Source organism: Ochotona princeps, chromosome 21 (genome assembly GCF_030435755.1).
Source record: "Ochotona princeps isolate mOchPri1 chromosome 21, mOchPri1.hap1, whole genome shotgun sequence".
Taxonomy (NCBI): domain Eukaryota; kingdom Metazoa; phylum Chordata; class Mammalia; order Lagomorpha; family Ochotonidae; genus Ochotona; species Ochotona princeps.
This window is the reverse complement of record NC_080852.1, coordinates 27682001-27700979: the sequence shown is the minus strand read 5'-3', so window position 1 is coordinate 27700979 and position 18979 is coordinate 27682001. Positions and strand designations below refer to the sequence as shown.

At 42.1% G+C, this 18979-nt stretch overlaps 1 protein-coding gene across 2 annotated transcripts in view; it reads right to left on the bottom strand.

The window, feature by feature from the left end:
* Positions 1-18979, bottom strand: part of SMARCC1 (SWI/SNF related, matrix associated, actin dependent regulator of chromatin subfamily c member 1) — a 101917-nt gene that overhangs the window by 26975 nt on the left and 55963 nt on the right. For both annotated transcript variants that reach the window (XM_058678761.1, XM_058678762.1), the window contains exons 20-24: positions 15317-15575; positions 14157-14318; positions 3531-3586; positions 2355-2469; positions 904-1058 (exon numbers count right to left, since the gene is read on the bottom strand). In XM_058678761.1, coding sequence (XP_058534744.1) covers positions 904-1058; positions 2355-2469; positions 3531-3586; positions 14157-14318; positions 15317-15575 — 747 coding nt within the window. The remainder of the gene's footprint in view (positions 1-903; positions 1059-2354; positions 2470-3530; positions 3587-14156; positions 14319-15316; positions 15576-18979) is intronic.

The window sequence follows — 18979 nt, the reverse complement described above, 5'->3', positions numbered from 1 at the left end:
GAGAAACTACAACAAACTTGTATCTACCCTAGCACTAGTGTTTCTCAAAACTCTGCAAGTAGGGAGTGGCAGAGAACAGAAACCTTACATGGAACAGAAGAACTCTAAAACCAGGTTGCGGAAGCAGTACTGTGTCCTCTCACTCCTTGCAGATGGTGGGCACTTGAAACTGGGTGTGAACTGGTTGACTTTTCTAAGGGTCTATCCAAATCAAACAAGTAAATTCTATTGAGGAAAGAAACTGCTTTTGATGTAGAAGGGGAGAAAAGGAAAAAGAATTTTTTTAAACTTCACATATGCATGTTTGGAATGCCTTAAAATGCTAAATTAACACAAAGTGGAGGAAAATAACATTTTCTTGTCTTCTTAAATATGTTGTACAGCCGATACTATGTTATAAATAGAAGAAACCACCCCCAGAAAAGCTGGCAGATTGGAAAAAAGAAAAAAAAAGCTATTTTAGGTATCCTCATTCCTTTCAGTCTGTAAAAGCAGTGGGGTGAGGTATGCACATAAATCTTTGTCTTAAAAATCACAACTATTTCAATCTGGTAGAAGTTACCACAGCAATAGTCCAGGCCAGGACAAGTTCCCCAAGCAAGTGAAAAACAAAATGAAGGCTCAATCCCTTAGACGCAAAACTGTTACTTGGATCTCTGTAGATCTCCCAAGCTGAATAATACAGCTGATTAGAACCAGGAGAGTCACCACTCAGGACCTGATGTACTCTTTCTGTCATCTTCCCCTTCCTTGTGAAATTCTTAACCTAGAAATGCCATTCAAGGAAACAGTTATCTCCTACTGGGAGCAGGGCTCTTTATACTAAATGTTCCCAATTAACTAAAAACAATACGACCATTCATGGCAACAGACAGCACTGGAAAATGGCTGTTGGGGGCAAACCTTGGCTTTGGTCGCAGCTGAGGCGAGAGCAGCTGCTGCAGCTGTGGCAACATTTCCTTCAGAAATCTCATGTTCTACTTTCTTCTTCCCAATCTCATTTTCTTTTTCTCTACACGCATCAGGGAGTTCCTTCTTCTCTTCAGTCTCTTTCTCATCTGAAAATATCAGAAAGCTTTATGATCATTATCCCCAATCTCAATAACCCATCGTCCGTCTTATTTTTTTGCCTTATGACAAGCTAGGACAGAAGTTAGAAAACATCTCACTGACGTTATCCTCATCTTACGAATTTTGTTCAATTTTTTCTAAGCTTTGTGTCTATTTCTATTTGGAAAATATTTTCTATAATGTGTGATTAATCTTTAGATTCCTCTAAGTTTCATGTATAGTGTCTTTGGAAAGAACAGAAAAAAAATTGAACAGAATTGACATATGCATTGGTCTCTCAGAGAATAAATCCCAGTGAAAGGAGGAAATGAGTTGCTGAAAACATAGTAACTTCCGCAAGCCTTGGAGACAGGCACAGAGGAGACTTTAGCAGCTGACACGGAAAATAAACTGGCAAGCCACTTATTCATCTACACACCACTGAAAAGAGGAAAGCACATAGCAGTACTGCTTGGTATATAGTTGCTAAACAATACTCAAACTCAAACGTATATTTACTGTTGCTAAAAAACAAAACAAAACAAAACAAAAAAACAATTGGGGGGGGCGCGCAATGGCTCAAAAGGCTAATCCTCTTCCTGCCAGTACCAATATCCCATACAGGCATTCATTCCTGTCCCAGATGCTTCACTTTCCATCCAGCTCCCTGCTTGTGGCCTGGGAAAGCAGTTGAGGATGGCCCAGTCTTGGGACCCTAAACTCAAGTGGGCAACCAGGAAGCAGTTCCTGGCTCCTGGCTTCAGGTTGGTTTCCGCTCTGGCTGTTACGGCCACTTGGGAAGTGAACCAGCAGATGGAAGACCTTTCTCTCTGTAAATCTGCATTTCCAATAAAATCAATAAATCTTAAGCAAAAAACATCTTGTATGTCAGTACATCACATCTGGGCTTGTTCTGAATGTGTGAACCACATGATGGGAATTTTTCACAGTCAGCATGTTTCTGTTTTCTAGCAAACATAAAGTCTGCTTTGTGGCGCTCCTCCAGTTCTTCAGTCACTACAATACCATGGGACAGAAGCTGATAAGCAGGTCAGACTTTTGTGCCAAGGGTCCTGGAAGAGTCTGTGTGCCCCACGAGCCTGCCTTCGGGGGTGGGGCAGGGGGTGGAATTTGGTAAATGTCGGGATCTTGAGCCCTTTATATGAAGAGTTCATGGTTGGCGGGCATCAGTTCATTATCTTTTTCTATCCTGATTCTCCACCTGCGAAGGTTTACTCTTTCTTGGCAGTCTATGCCTTTTTGCACTTCCAGGTAATAAAACTGAAGGAGTTGCTTCAGAGTACCTGATTTGGTATCCTCACTAACTTCACTGTCGGGCTCCTTCTCATCATGTTTCTCATTTTCTCCATCTTGTGTTTTATCAGCTTCATCCACTTCATTTTCTACTTTGCTTTCTACCTGAAAGGGTAACAAAAGAAAAGGAGAGAGTAGGGGAAAAGTGGAAGAAAGAAAAAACAATCCTCTTATATTTGATGTTATATTAGACTAACACCTGTCCCCCCACTTTTGGCAACAAACACTATTGAAGGGTCCTGTGGAGAACTAAACAAGAAATAAACAGGTATTGGTATTAAGGCATACTGAGTCATGCTACCACTTGAGATGCTTCCATTTTATACTGCAGCACTGGTTTGAGTACAAACTTTTCTGCTACAAATTCCTATTTCATCTGATATGCCTGGGAAGGCATCAGAAAATGAATCAAGTGCGTGGGACACTATCATCCACATAGAAAGACTGGATCAAGTTTTGGCTGTTGTGGGCATTTTAGGGGAATGAATCAGAGGAAAAATCTCTAGTTAACATCCCCTACTACCAGTCTCTGATTGCTATTAACAGCATGAGAGATCTCAAAACTGTAATGAGGTTTTACAGTCCTGTTCTAATACATTTTGCATGCATAGTTTTGCAAAGCAGGACTGGCCCACCAAAGACATGCATTTTGACACCATCTAAATATTAGTCTTATATCTCCACCCCCTTCAACTGGAATCTGATGATCTACCCTCCACTTTCACCTTTTTGTTACTCCATTTGCATGGTAAAACTTGTCTCAAGTGTCAGCTTTAATTAATTATTCTCTAAATATTCTCTTCCCAGTTGTGAACCCTCCTAGAAAACTACTTCATATTCTCTAATTTTCTTTCAGCACAAACATACCACTAAACCCTGTAATTCACTATTTACAGGAACTGTAATTTTCACATACAGATTCCCAACTGTATGCCTGAAAGATACACAGAAATAGGATATGTAGGAATCTTCAAGAAAGAACAAATAAAAAATGTCCTTTCTGATACTTCATGAGAATGGTACATTATACCAACAAAGTTCATGTTGCTGATAAAACTATGTATAGTCCCCGTGCAAGCTTAAAAGGTTTACAGAAAGCTCAACAAACTACATTCTAAAGCCATGTTCTCTGAGGCTTTTCTGATGGGAGACAATTCAGACAGTACCTTCTCAGGCTGCTGGCTGTCTGTATCTGCTTCCATTTTCTCCTCTTCAGCTCCTTCTGTAAATAAGAGTAAGAACAGGTTACTACATGTGGAAAGATTAAAGACTGGTGTCTCATGTAGCTTCAGTGCATATGAAATGCAGCCAACACACAGCGACATGCATGAATCTTATATCCACAGGACTGAAAAAACTCAGACATAAAACAAAATATACCTTATAATAAATAAGTAATAATATGGTGTTAGGATTCAGGCCAGGGCCTAACTAGAAAAGGACAGGAATAGACAGAAAGCAGGTTCAAGGAGATGTTGTGGCACACAGAAACAACACAGTGACTGCAAAGCTGGTATCCTATATGAGCATCAGTTTAGTCCCTGCTATACCACTTCCAAGGCTGATGCCCTGGAGAGCCAGTATGAGGAGGACCCGGGTCCTTGGGTTCCTCTACCCTCTCAGAAGCCTGGAGGAATTTCCTGGCTCCTGGCTTCAGGGCAGTTCAGCTCTAGTTGTTGTGGCCATCTGTGTCAGCAGATGAACAATCTCTCTTTTTAATTCTACCTTCCAAATAGAATATAACAACCTGCCCTCCCCCATTTTACAAGTGTCTCATGAAAGTCAGTGTCACCCATAATAATATCCTGAAAAGAAAAAGTTTGTGATGCACAAGAAGAGTGCTATAAAAACCCAAATACAGGGTCCGGCGGCGTGGCCTAGCGGCTAAAGTCCTCGTCTTGAAAGCCCCAGGATCCCATATGGGCGCCGGTTCTAATCCTGGCAGCTCCACTTCCCATCCAGCTCCCTGCTTGTGGCCTGGGAAAGCAGTTGGGAAAGCAGTCGAGGACGGCCTGAAGCCTTGAGACCCTGCACCCGCGCAGGAGACCTGGAGGAGATTCCCAGCTCCTGGCTTTGGATCGGCGCACACCAGCCGTTGCGCTCACTTGGGGAGTGAATCATCGGACAAGTATCTTCCTCTCTGTCTCTCCTCCTCTATGTATATCTGACTTTGCAATAAAAATAAATAAATCTAAAAAAAAAAAAACAAATACAAACTATATTGTTCACTGAGATAAGCCACCTAGTAAGGTGATGATGCCTGTATTACTATTTCCTTTCAATATTGTAACAAAGCCAATACAGTCAACTAAGAAGGTTAAATTGAAGGGATTATACTGGAAAAAAAATACCCAAATCCATAGGCCCCTGCATACACAAGGGAGACCATAAATGCTGGGCCTCGGACTGGCTGACCTCCGGCCACTAAAGGCATTTGGAAAATGAACCACCGAATGGAAAAATCTCATTCCTTTTCTGTAACTCTACATTTCAATTAAGTAAGTAAGTAAATAAATATTAAAAAAAACTAGTACGTAAGATTTTTAAAGAAAAATTCCACAGTAAAGCACGTAAAAAAAGTTACTATTGGGCCCAGCGCTATAGCCTAACAACTAAAGTCCTTGCCTTGCACACGCTTGGTTCCCTTGTGGGCAACAGTTTGTATCATGGTGGCCCCACTTCCCTTCCAGCTCCCTGCCTGTGGTATGGGAAAGCAGTCAAGGATGGCCCAAAGCTGTTGGACCCTGCACCTACATGGGTGACCTAGCAAGCAGGCTCCTGGCTTCTTGCTCCATATCAGCTCAGCTCTGGCCATTGTGATCACTTGGGGAGTGAATCAGCGGACGGAAGATTTTTCTCTGTTTTTCCTCCTCTCTGTCTATCTGACTTTCCAATACAAATAAATCTTTTTTTAAAAGTAACTGCTGGAGGACTGTGGACAAATTGGAATGAGGCCACTGCGGGCTAGTTTGACATGTAAAAAATAATTTCTAAGGGATCTGAAGGAACAAGTTCCTGCACCTGCACGTAACTGAGAGGGCTCAGACTAAGGACCTGAAAGGACTGCCTGGATCAGGTCAAGGCACTGACAGGCACAATTGAGAGCCGGGCTGGGGGCAGACCAGGTAAGGTTACACCGCACCACTTCAAGCTGCTCACAAGAGCTGCATTTAGGGGTGGATCTGGTAAGAGAATTTTGGGCTTGACTCAACTAGGCTGCTGCACCTTCTGGCACATGCAAAAGTCAGTTCAAAGGACAGGCTGGGCTGAGGTAGGCCAAAGTACCCATCATTGAGAGCTGAGGCTGGGAGCGGGTTGGGTGGGTGCTAGATCTGGACATGGGCCTGGGAAGGATTCTGTGTGGTCACCCTGACTAGGTCACAGCACTGAAAGGTACACACAAAGGGCTGGGAGTGAATGGGGCTGCACAATTCACTGGCACACGTGACAGCAAGGTCTGAGGAACTTTCAGGCTTCTTAGGGAATTCCCCAACAAGACTACCATAACCTGTAGCCTATCCCTGACCTCAGGGAAAATCACATAGATACGAAGTCTGATCCTGAAGCACATGTTCAGGACTGGGCCAACTCAGCTGCTGACCCTTGTCAAGTATGGGAAGCATATCCAGATGCACACAGCCAACTCATCTGAGTCAAGAGAAGACTTCAAGTATCTCTTCAAGGATGGAAAGAAAAACAAGCTGAACAAAACTCCAGGTCAAGCTCTATAATAAGCACGAAGGTGTGTGGGCACATAGAGGTAGGTAAGCATAGCTAAAACACCTTAGAAAGAATGCTACCTCTGGTTCAATGAGGTCAACATCTCCTCAGAACAATCAGGCCCATTCAAGTAACATTCTTGGAACACTATTCTTCATTAGGGTCTCTAAGAGACATTTATCAAATGACTGCCTCCATCCAAGGTGATGAAGTCTCACAGCAAAGAGGGTACATCCCCCAATCTCAACCAGTGGACAAAATAAGAAAAACTGAAACACCAGAGCCCGGCGGCGTGGCCTAGCGGCTAAAGTCCTCGTCTTGAAAGTCCCAGGATCCCATATGGGCGCCGGTTCTAATCCGGCAGCCCAGCTTCCCTTCCCATCCAGCTCCCTGCTTGTGGCCTGGGAAAGCAGTTGAGGACGGCCCAATGCATTGGGACCCTGCACCCGCGTGGGAAACCCAGAAGAGGTTTCAGGTTCCCAGCATCGGATCGGCGCGCACCGGCCCGTTGCAGCTCACTTGGGGAGTGAATCATCGGTTGGAAGATCTTCCTCTCTGTCTCTCCTCCTCTGTGTATATCTGGCTGTAATAAAATGAATAAATCTTTAAAAAAAAAAAAAAGAAAAAGAAAAACTGAAACACCATGTACCAACCACCTTCCTGGCTCCATGCTAAGCCCATACCCGCATTGATCTGTAACCCCCTCAACACTGTAATAAATATCATTAAAAAAAGATAATATACTGAAATTACTTGTTCGTAATGAGTAATTTAAGATGAGAATGAAATGCCATTTGACACTTGCCATCAGCAGTGAGTCATTTAATACCAGGCAGTGCTGAGTCAAGTGTTGCTGGTCAGAGAGCAAAGTGGAAGGCATACTTCAGAAACAACACAGAATTTCCTAAAAAAAGAAACTAAACAAATAAACCAGATTTTTAAAATATCCCCAAAACCTCCTGTGTCACTGTGTTTATAAAAAGTACTTTTAAAACTATTTTTTAAAAGATAGAAGATTTATTTAATATGCAGATTTTACAGAAAGGAGACAGTGAAACAGATCCTCCATCTGCTGATTCACTTTCCAAATGGCTGGAATGGCTGGAGCTAAGTTGATCCAAGCCAGGAGCCTGCAGTTTCATTTGGGTCTTCAACCTGGGTGCAAGGGCCCAAGGATCTTGGCCATTCTCCACTAATTTTCCAGGTCATAAGGAGGGAACGGCACAAAGTGCAGCAGCCAGGACTGAAAATGGCACCCCAAGCGGAACACTAGTGCCTGTAGGTGGAGGATCAGCCTACTGCACCATGGCACCAGTGCCAAAGGTCGCTTTTAATTGAATATATAATAAGCCATTCAGATTAAACTAGCTAGTATTGGAGAAACGCTGTATTAAGTTATAAAAAAATATGTATTGGGCCTGTCACAATGGCCTAGTGACTAAATTCTTGCCTTGTAAGTGCTGGGATTCAATATGGGTCCTGGTTTGTGTCACAGCTGCTCCACTTCCCTTCCAGCTCCCCGCTTGAGGCCTGGGAAAGCAGTAGAGGATGGCCCAAAGTCTTGGGACCCTGCACCCATGTGGGAGACCCAGAGGAAGCTCCTGATTCTTAGCTTCAGATCGGACTGGCTCAGTTCCAGGTGGTGCGGCCATTTGGGCAGTGAACCGTAGATGGAAAATCTTTATCTCTGTATCTCTATAAATCTGCCTTGCCAGTAAAAAAACAAAAACAAAAACAAAACAAAAAAAACCTCTTAAAAAAGAATTATTTATTAGAAAAGCTAATGACAGAGAAATCTATCATCATTCACTCACTTCCCGATGTTCCAATAACAGGTCTCCCACATGGGGCAGAAGCACCTAAGCACTAGCAAGTGCACTTAGCAGGGAGCTGGATCAGAAGTCAAACAGCTGGAACTTGAAATGGAAATCTCATACGGGGTGCCAGTGACATAAGCAAATGCATAATCTGATGCACCCATACCAGCCCGTAAGATACCTACTTTGGAAAACATCGTCCATAGTTCTACATTCAAAAAGGATTACAAACACTCTCGATGGCAAGCAGTAAAATCTTTAGCAACTTTTGGATTAGTATGATAAACAGCTACACAATGTTAACATCTATTCATGCAGTGACTGTACAGAGGCAGACACTCTGTTAACAGGAGAAAAGAAATCAAGTTGAGACAGTGTTCAAGCTTTAAAGAAGATGCCTAGTCATAGTTTTACCCATGTGCAGAGGGTTTTCAAGATGTTATATGGAAAATTATGTAAAGTGGTTTTTATTTAATAAAATTCATTTTAAAAGACATTAACCATCAATCCATATGGGTGCCAAGTGGAGACCTGGATGTTCCACTTTTGAATCAACTCCCTTCTATATATCACATCATCTAAAGAATTGATTCAACATTGAAGTCATTTCAATCCTGGCCAGTTTTTATAACCTAAATGCCCAATTATGAGTTGCTCAGAAGCTTAAGCTTATATTTCAATGTCTTTTGAGATACACACACACACACAAAGGAACTCCACATTCTGCAAGCCTGATGATTAAATATGATCCCACTGTATGCCTCAGCATTACTTGCCCAGTCTATTTTTATATGTTTTGTTATAGAGGTGCCCGTTTTTAAATAATGTTGTGGAAATCCTCACTGTGAGAAATGTTATCTATTTAGAAGCTTTGATTAACATATGAGGGCAAGATTTTAACAGACACTTCCAGGTTCTATGTTTCTAGAAAGTGACCTTTCCAATATTATTGTATATATTGTATATATTATGGCATAAATATATATATCCACACACATATATAGCTTTGTAATATATAGCATATATTATGACACATATATAGTACACATACCCACAGAGGTTTTATATATATTGCAGATATTATAGCTTTTAACCTTCTGAAAACAGGATTGAGTTCAATTAAACAGAGCTGACACCTGGCTCAAGATGAGGTCTTTGAGACACTGTATTCCAAGGTTTGAAGGGGTGCTCAGTGGACAAACCACTCATCAAAACAAAAGAACCTTCTCTAATCATCTATGGTTCACTTCCTCAAAACACACTCAACTTTAAGAAAAACAAAAATAAAATGCAAAAAACAAAGACCTTAATCTCTTACATTTCTCCAAAGCAGAATTAGAATTCTGAAGTTAATCTACTCAGAATTTCACAAGGCTATTTTATACAATCCCTTAAAAGCTTAACTGCTTTTAAATAAAAGCTTTAGTGACACAGTAAATTTCCTTTTACATTCAAATATATTACCTGAGTAATAAATCAACTTTTAGTTGGATATTCATTTACACTGAGACTTTTCAAATATAAGACAACTAAAATATTCATTTGATGCTTCACTGCAGCTTAGAGAAATCCCTAAAATTTTATTAGGGCCAACCAGCAGCTGCTCTGACCTCATTCGACCATCTTTTTGCAACAATCCAGGCACTCCTAACAAGCCTTCTTGTGTAGACTCCTTCCCCGGGGCCTTTACTCTGCCTCCTCCCCAGACCTGGAACACATTTTCTGCAGATGTCTCCAGGGCTCTATTCTCGTCTTACTTGCATCTTTCCTCAAATGCCACTTTCTCATTGAGATATTCCTTCATCTTTTGAACTTGCAATTCCTGACACTTAATTCATATCTTTCCCATCCTTGCTTTATATTTCACCATAGCACTTGCGTAAACACTTGATGTACTTAAACAGGATTTACACACTGTAAGTTGTATTTACTGGATTACACTGATGTCTATTTTACAACCTTAAAATACAAAGTTCACAAGCACAAGAACAGATCTGGATTTACTCTGTTCATCAATACCCAGCACACAGAATTGAAGAAAATGATTATGCTGACATTCATCTATGAATGCTTCTTACACATGAAATCACACGAACAATTTTGGTGCAGTATTTGTTGCCATTCATTTACAGATATCAAAAAAGCACTGAAATTGTCTGTTGCATCTTGCCTCTTCTCCTTGAGCAGTTGCAGCTCCATGGAGAGTCCGTGTTATTTTCTAATTTGTTAGCTGTGTACTATATATAACAAAGTACAGGGGAGGGCATTGAGGCGTAGAAGCTTAAACTGACACCTCAGATGTCCACATTCCCTATCACAGGGCCTAAAACAAAAGCCACTCGGCTTCAAATACAGCTTCCTGATAACATGCAGCCTGGATTTAAGCAGGGGATGGCTCAAGTTTTGGGGTCCCTGAAATTTAGGGAGACCTGGATAGAGTTTCTTGCTTTAGCTTAACTCAAATGATGTAGGCATTTGAAAAATGAACCAACAGATGAAATAGTCTTTCCCTCTTTTGCTAACTCTCCATTTCTCTTTGAAATGAAACAGAAATAATCCAGAAAGAAAGAGGCTGCTGGCGGGATTGGGGTGGGGAGATAAATAAAACAGCCTACAAAATTAGAGAAATCAGCAGGTCTCAGTGAATGACCAAAGCCAAAGTACACAGTCTAAGCAAAGCCTATCTCATTAGCTAATACTAATTTCCTAAATAATTCCTATTAAAAGTCATGTTTCATAAATAATCCTGAAACTCACACTGTAATTTTACCACTGCTAATGTGTATGAAATAGCATGGCAAATTAGCTATCACAACAAATATTACCAACAGTTTATTACCCAAGCATATCATTACCTTGTTAAGTAAAATCCTATCTCATTATATTTCAAATCCATGTGCTATGTAATAAGCTTGCCTTTATTATGTTAAATATAAAAGGTAAAACAGTTGACTTCTCACTTCAATTTGCCTGAGCCAATTCCCAAGTGAGAAACATTTGCTGTTTCTCAATTTGTTCCATTAGTCACAGCCCAATATTAACTGAATTGTTCACAACTCATTCAGAAATATTTAAATTATCTCCTAGTATAGAGTTCTGGGTAAATTATAAAAGGATCCAAATTCAGTAGCTGCAACTAGTTAGTACATACCATACTAGAGAAAAGTTAAATGACAGGTTACTTCAGATACTGCTGTGAATTAAACTGCTCATGCCCCACAGAGAACACACCATGCAGTTGGCAGTAGCCTGCTTCCGTAAACTCTTACATTTGAGCTCAGTGACTACTATGGCTGATCCGTATTTACTTTTTGGTTTAGAATCCTGCTAAACTACAAACAACTGAATTTATGAATTATTTCTTAGCCAATAACGCTCTAAGGGACTATCCACAAAAAAAAAATCTCTGTACAAGATTACATGTAAAAACATGCTTGTAAAATGCAGAAATTTCATTGAATCAAAGAGGAAGGTTCTGTCAACTTTTCAAATCCATGACCACAGTCGAAAGACCCCCAAATAAATCAAAACCACACACACACAAAGTAGGGGAAAGTAAAACACAGGCCTCCGTCAGGACCAGGTTATCCCTGCCTAAGTTGGCACAGCTTTGCAGTGCATAACCAACAAAGAATAGCCCAGCTGTGGCATTGCCTGTTCATCTTAGCCTCCACCTAAGAAAAATAAGTAAGTGTTCCGAGTAAGAATGAATACAGAGAACCTCAGACTGCTTTTTAAACCAATGGCTTAATCCTCCATTGATTATCAATATTCAGAAAAATCAGGGCAATAGTTCTCTCTGAGGGCTAGAGTGAGTAAATAAATAAATAAATAAATAAATAAAAACAGGCTCTGTATCTATAAATGAGACTAGCAAATGGTAACCTTAAAGAAGCTAAGTCCTTGGTAAGTTCAGGAAGACAACATCAATTTTTCTTTTTAAGATTTATTTATTTTTATTGGAAAGGCAGATATACAGAAAGGAGGAGAGACAGAGAGGAAGATCTTTCAACCGATGATTCACTCCGCAAGTGAGCCGCCATGGCCGGTGTGCGCCAATCCGAAGCCAGGAACCTGGAACCTCCTCCAGGTCTCCCACGCAGGTGCAGGGTCCCAATGCATTGGGCCGTCCTCGACTGCTTTCCCAGGCCACAAGCAGGGAGCTGGATGAAAAGTGGAGCTGCGGGGATTAGAACCAGCGCACATATGGGACCCCGGCGCATTCAGGGTGAGGACTTTAGCTGCTAGGCCACGCTGCCCGGCCAGACCACATCAAATTTTACTCAAAACATTAAGTATACAGTTCTAGGAGCTCATTTTACATAATTTCACAATAAATTTCTTCTTTATGAGATTAAATGAGATGACTGGTGTTGTGGTATGCTATATTAAGATATTGCCTGCAAGACCAGAACCTCATATGGGCAGCTCCATTTCCTACCCAGCCTCCTGCAGCAGAAGATGGCTCAAGTGTTTGAGTCTCCACAACCTAGCAGGAACCAGGGCAAAAATACTGGGCTCTGGACTGGCCAGGACTTGGCTACGGCAGCCATTTGGTGAGTGAGTGGATAGAAAATCTCTTTGAAAACCAAGTGGGAGATCAAAGATGCTGGCTTCAGCCTGTAATAAACCTAGCTGCTGTGGCCTTTTAGAGAGTCAATTAGTGGACTAAAAAACTAACTCTTTCCCTCCCTCCCTCCCTCCCACCTTTTCTAATTTTCCTTTCAAATAAACAAAGGGCTATTATATTTAAAAGATTAAGGGCCTGGTACAGAAGCCTCGTGGATAAAGTCCTCGTCTAGATGGTGCTGGGATCTCAATTGGCTGCCAGTTTGTGTCCCAGCGGCCCTAATTCCTATCCAGCTCCCTGCTTGTGGCCTGGGAAAGCAGTAGAGAATGGCCCAAAGCCTTGGGACCCCATACAGGATCCTGGCCCTTGGAGCTAGAGGGTTAGCATTTGAGCTATCTTGGTGGGCTCCATAGCATTCCTTTCAATGTTGATGAAACAAAATTATTTTATAAAAGATTTTTATTTTTCATCGTGAGGTCAGATACACAGAGAGCAGTAGAGATAGAGAGGAAGATCTTCCATCCGATGATTCACTCCCCAAGTGGCCAAAATGTTGGCAGTGAGCAGATCCGAAGCCAGGAACCAGAACTTCTTCCAGGTCTCCCACATGGGTGCAGGGTCCCAAGGCTTTGGGCCATCCTTGACTGCTTTCCCAGGCCACAAGCAGGGAGCTGGATGGGAAGTAGGGCCACTGGGACACAAACCAACACCCCTAAGGGATCTCGGTGCATGTAAGATAAGGACTTCAGCTGCTAGGCTACCATGCTGGGTCCAACGTTAACATTTCAAACCAAACAGCTGGCTATTTTCTTTAATGATGAGAAACAAGTATTGGCAACGATGCACAGAAATCAGAAATCATACAGTACTGATGTAAATGTAAAATAGTTCTGTGATTATGGAAAGAATTTGGCAGTTTCTCAAAAATTTAAACATAGGATTAATGCATGAATCAGGTATTTCCTAAGTGCATACCCAAGAGAACTGGAAAAGCTCTAGTCACTACAAATATTTGTAGCATCATCTGTGACAACAGGATAAAAGTTGGAAGTACACATCAGCCATGAAACAACCAGAAATAATGTGATACAGTTATTCTGCACAGAAAGGAATGAGGTACTGATTTATGTTATAAGGTTGATGACCACTGAAAACATGCTAGGTGAAAGAAGCCAGAAACAAAGGTCAGATATGGCATGATTTCATGTATATGAAATGTTCATAGGGGTGTAGACAGCAACACCTTTCCACGGCCAAGACAAAGAAATGGGGAAGAGAGACTACACACAACAGTTTGAAGATTTCCTTGGGGTAATGACATTCTGGATTCAGACACTGGTGACAGACACACAATATGTGATTATCCTAGAGGTTACTGGATTACATACCTTGAAGTGGTAAAAACTGGGAATTTATATCCAAAGAATTTTACCTCAAACACACACACACACACACACATGCACACAAAGAGCAATGGTCAAAGCCATTTAGCAACATGTAAATTAAGCTAATCTCCAGTAAAAACCAACATCTAAAAGCAGCCAACACACATGAGGCAGTCTTTCTAGTCCTAGACACCATGAAGGAAATGAGAGGAAAAAACTCATACACTGAAGTTAAAAGCCAAATTATTTTTCACCATTTTACGCAGATGGGCAACGATGCATGTTTACCCTGTGACTCACCCAGCTTCTCCGGCTCTTCGGGCCCCGTGCCTGCAATACAGCTGCTCTCCAGGCCATAGGTGGGATCTACCTTCCCAGAGACACGGGCTGCCTCCTGTACTTTTTTGACATGAGCTTCAACCAATTCCAGTGGTACTTCTTCCCGAACGCGAGAAAACTCCTCTGAATCAAGAACAAAAATGTAATAAAAATGACCTTCTGCACAAATGTTGCTTTCAAGGTAAAATCAATACCAAATATTCAAGTAGCCAGATGAAATGAACAGTAATGAAATTCCATGATTCTGGGTTTTTTTCCCCCTAAATATTATAATCTCTTTCTAAGCAAACTGTCTTTAACAATCAAAATTACAGTCCTAATATTTACCTAACTCTAGGTGCCTAGACTGATACTCAAGAAATGAAGCAAAGCAACAGTGACTTGCATACTGCCAGCAAGGTCTAATAATATTAACATAACAGAAAAATATTACATGACTTTGGTTATATAAAATTCCAAATTAATCACAAAATATACCATATAAGGGCCCAGCAGCTGAAGTCCTCGCCTTGAACGCCCCGGGATCCCATGTGGGCGCCGGTTCTAGTCCCGGCAGCTCCACTTCCCATCCAGCTCCACTTCCCTGCTTGTGGCCTGGGAAAGCAGTTGGGAAAGCAGTCGAGGACGGCCCAAGGCTTTGGGACCCTGCACCCGTGTGGGAGACCCGGAGGAGTTTCCTGGTTCCTGGCTTCGGATCGGCGCAGTGGCCCGTTGCGGCTCACTTGCGGAGTGAATCATCGGATGGAAGATCTTCCTCTCTGTCTCTCCTCCTCTCTGTATATCCGGCTTTCCAATAATAATAAAATCTTTTTAAAAAAAATATATACCATATAAAATATCTGTATGTTCCTCCAATTCTTATAGCTGTCAATTTTGAAGTTAAAATATTTTAATAACACTGTTATGAAGTACATATTATTTAGAGTTACAATCTCTCTCTCTCTCTCTCTCTCTCTATATATATATATATATATATCAACGCCCGTAATAGCTGATAACATTTAAATTTAAGATCAAATTCTCTGTAACTCAGCCTTTCAAGTACGTGAAAAAAATCTTTAGAGGCACATTTAGAAAAAAGTGTGTTCATCTTTTACACAAATGGCTTGGAAGGTCCATACCCAAAGCTGCTTTTGCTGCAGCAGATGCCACACGAGGGTCCACCACAGATGCCAAAAACGCCACAGTGCTCATCACTGGATTTCCCGACTGACTAAAGGGGACAGGCTGGTAGGCCAGAGGCCCCAAAGAAGCATCAGAGTTTTCAAGGTATGGGTCTTCAATGGGAAGCCTCAAGAAGTGGAGAATGCACTCATCCTGAGTGCGACTTCCAACATGTTCCGACACTTTGTTCCAGTCATCTTTATACATCTCCAGAGCCTAAAACAGAGAAAAAGCAAACATGGAGCTTTACAATCAGGGAACAATGAAATAATAATATGTAGCAACTTCAGAAGCCTGTGACCGTTCTTTGCAGTTTTTATTTTTTAATAACACCAATTTCTACTAAAACTGACATGATCATAAAGAATGTTATGGAAGCTACAAAAAAGGTGACAGACATAAACAATTGAGCTACTTATATAATAAAAGAGCAACAGAAAAATACTACATTTCTATATATAACAGCAATGGGAAATTGTAATATTTAAAACAGCTAAGAAAATTAAGAAATATATGGGCTAGGGTGATGGCTCAACTTGCTACTCTTGCGCCTATAAGTGTTGGGATCCTGTATAGGCACCAGTTCCTATCTTGGTTTTTCTACTTCCCACCCAGCACCCTGCTTGTGGTCTGGAAAGCAAACAAGGATGATCCAAAGCCTTGGGATCCTGCACCCACATGGGAGACCCGGAAGAAGTTTCTGGCTCCTGGCTTCAGGCTTCAGAATAACTCACATCTGGCCACTGTGACCGCTTGAGGAGTGAACAAGCAGATGAAAAATCTTTGTCTCTGACCCTCTTTCTCTCTGTAAATCTGCCTTTCAAATAAAAAAGTATTTATAAGTACATAAAAAAGAAACATATATAACAAAATATTTCAGATGCCAGCATTCCACATCAGAGTGCTATTCAAATCTCTGCCATTCTGCTTCCAAATCGACCAGCTGTCAATGATCTAGACAAGGCAAAATATAGCCCAAGGACCAGGCAACAGCCACCCACACAAGAAACCTGGATGAAATTCTTGGCTTCTGGTGTCAGCCTGGCCCAGCTCTGGCTTTTTGGGGCCATTTCAATGAAGCAGAAGATGGAAGATCTTGACTATGTTACTATGCCATTCAAATAAAGTAAGACAAATCTTTAAAAATCAGTCAATATGGGCCCGGCGGCGTGGTCTAGCGGCTAAAGTCCTCGCCTTGAAAGCCCCGGGATCCCATATGGGCGCCGGTTCTAATCCCGGCAGCTCTACTTCCCATCCAGCTCCCTGCTTGTGGCCTGGGAAAGCAGTTGAGGACGGCCCAATGCTTTGGGACACTGCACCCGCGTGGGAGACCCGGAAGAGGTTCCAGGTTCCCGGCATCGGATCGGCGCGCATCGGCCCGTTGCGGCTCACTTGGGGAGTGAATCATCGGACGGAAGATCTTCCTCTCTGTCTCTCCTCCTCTGTGTATATCTGGCTGTAATAAAATGAATAAATCTTTAAAAAAAAAAAAAAAAATCAGTCAATATGGTGGGAAAACAGAACACAGTGCAATAACAAAAAGAACTAAACAACCAGAAGATATGGGGTGTTCATTTATTCACAGTACCAACACTAGACATCAATTCTTTCCAGGTTGAACTACATACACAACATAATCTGCTTCAAATTCCAACCAGGCTTTTTGGAAAAATCAATACAGATTCTGAAATTTAAAAAGTATACAAGGCGAGGACTATAATCACTACGTTATTGCGCCGGGTCCAAACCCAAGCCTTCTGATAAAGGACACAGGCATCCCAAGAGCATTTATCACATCAGCCCACAGTAAGTTTTGAAAAAGCAAACATAGAGGTATTGTGGCACAGTGGTTCAAGCCATGACTTAAGAAGCAGCCTTTTCAGAATCCTGGCTGCTCTGCTTCTGTCTTGGGAAAGTAGTGGATTATGGTCAAATGTATGGGCCCCTCAAAATGGTGGAAGAGACATAAGAGCTATGCATTAATAAAACATCTTCTCAAATATAGTATTTTAAAAATAAGGGAGAGTGCCCAATGCAATAGCCTTGTGGCCAAACCTTCACCTCACATGTGCCAACAAGATCACATGTGGTCAATGGTTTGGGTCCTTGCTGTTCCATTTCCCATCCAGCTCCCTGCTTGTGGCCTGAGAGTACAGTGAAGGACAGCCCAGGGCCTTGGAACTCTGCACCCACATGCGAAAGATACTCAGAGGAGGTTTCTGGCTCCTAACTTCAGATCCACTCACCTCCAGCCATGTTGCCACTTGAGGAATCAATAAGCGGACCAAAAAAACTTTCTCTCTATGGATGTGGCTTCCTAATAAAAATAAATGAATCTTATAAAGGGGGTGGGGGAGTCCGGCGGCGTGGCGTAGCAACTAAAGTCCTCGCCTTGAATGCACCAGGATCCCATATGGGCGCCGGTTCTAATCCCGGCAGCTCCACTTCCCATCCAACTCCCTGCTTGTGGCCTGGGAAAGCAGTCAAGGACAGCCCAAAGCTTTGGGACCCTGCACCCGCGTGGGAGACCTGGAAGAGGTTCCTAGCTTCGGATCGGCGCAGCACCGGCCATTGCGGCTCACTTGGGGAGTCAATCATCAGACGGAAGATCTTCCCCTCTGTCTATCTGACTTTGTAATAAAAAAAAAATAAATCTTAAAAAAAAAAAAAAAAGGGTGGGGGGACAGCTATGGTGGCTTAGCAGCTAAAGTCCTCGCAGGGATCCCATATGTGCACCAGTTCTAATCCCGGCAGCTCCACTTCCCTGCTTGTGGCCTGGGAAAGCAGTTGAGGATGGCCCAAGGATTTGGGACCCTGCACTCGCGTGGGAGACCTGGAGGAAGTTCCAGGCTCCTGGCTTTGGATCAGTGCAGTACTGGTCACTGCAGTCACTTGGGCAGTGTCTCTCCTCCTCTATGTATATATCTGATTTACCAATAAAAATCTTTAAGAAAAAGAGGAGGGTGGGTGGGAGAGGGAATATTTCGTGCAACAATTAAGGCACTTCTGGGATGCCTAGATTCTATGCTGACAAGCACTAGATACATGTTCCAGATGACCACCCTGACAGATAGGCAAGGATGCCTCATGTAGTTGGGTTCCTGTCAATCCCAAGAAAGACAACTAACTGAGTTCTAGGATCTTGGATTCAATGGAAGCAGCCACGGCTGTTAAGGGCATTTGTAAAATAAAACAACGTTTAGAATCTGTTTGAAATAAAAGCAAGCTGTTTTTATTTATTTATTTTTTAGAGACATAAAAACAGATGGTCTCAGGTCCAGTACTGTGGTGCATTAGTTCAACCCAACAGCATCCAATGCTGGCAACCCAAATGGACACGGGTTTGAGTCACGGCTGCCCCACTTCGACCCAGCTCTTTGCTGATGCCTGGACGGGCAGCAGAGAACGATCTAAGTATTGGGGCCCCTGCTCTTGGGGGTGAGAAGCAAGAGGGAGGCCTAGAGGGAGGCCTGGATGGAGCCCTGGTTTGGGAATTCAGCCTGGTACAGCCAAGAGTTGCAGCAAAGCAGGGAAGGAACCAACAGATGGAAGATCCCTTGCTCTCTAACTCTACTTTAAAATAAAATAAATAAATAAATAATTAAAAAAGGAAAAAATTT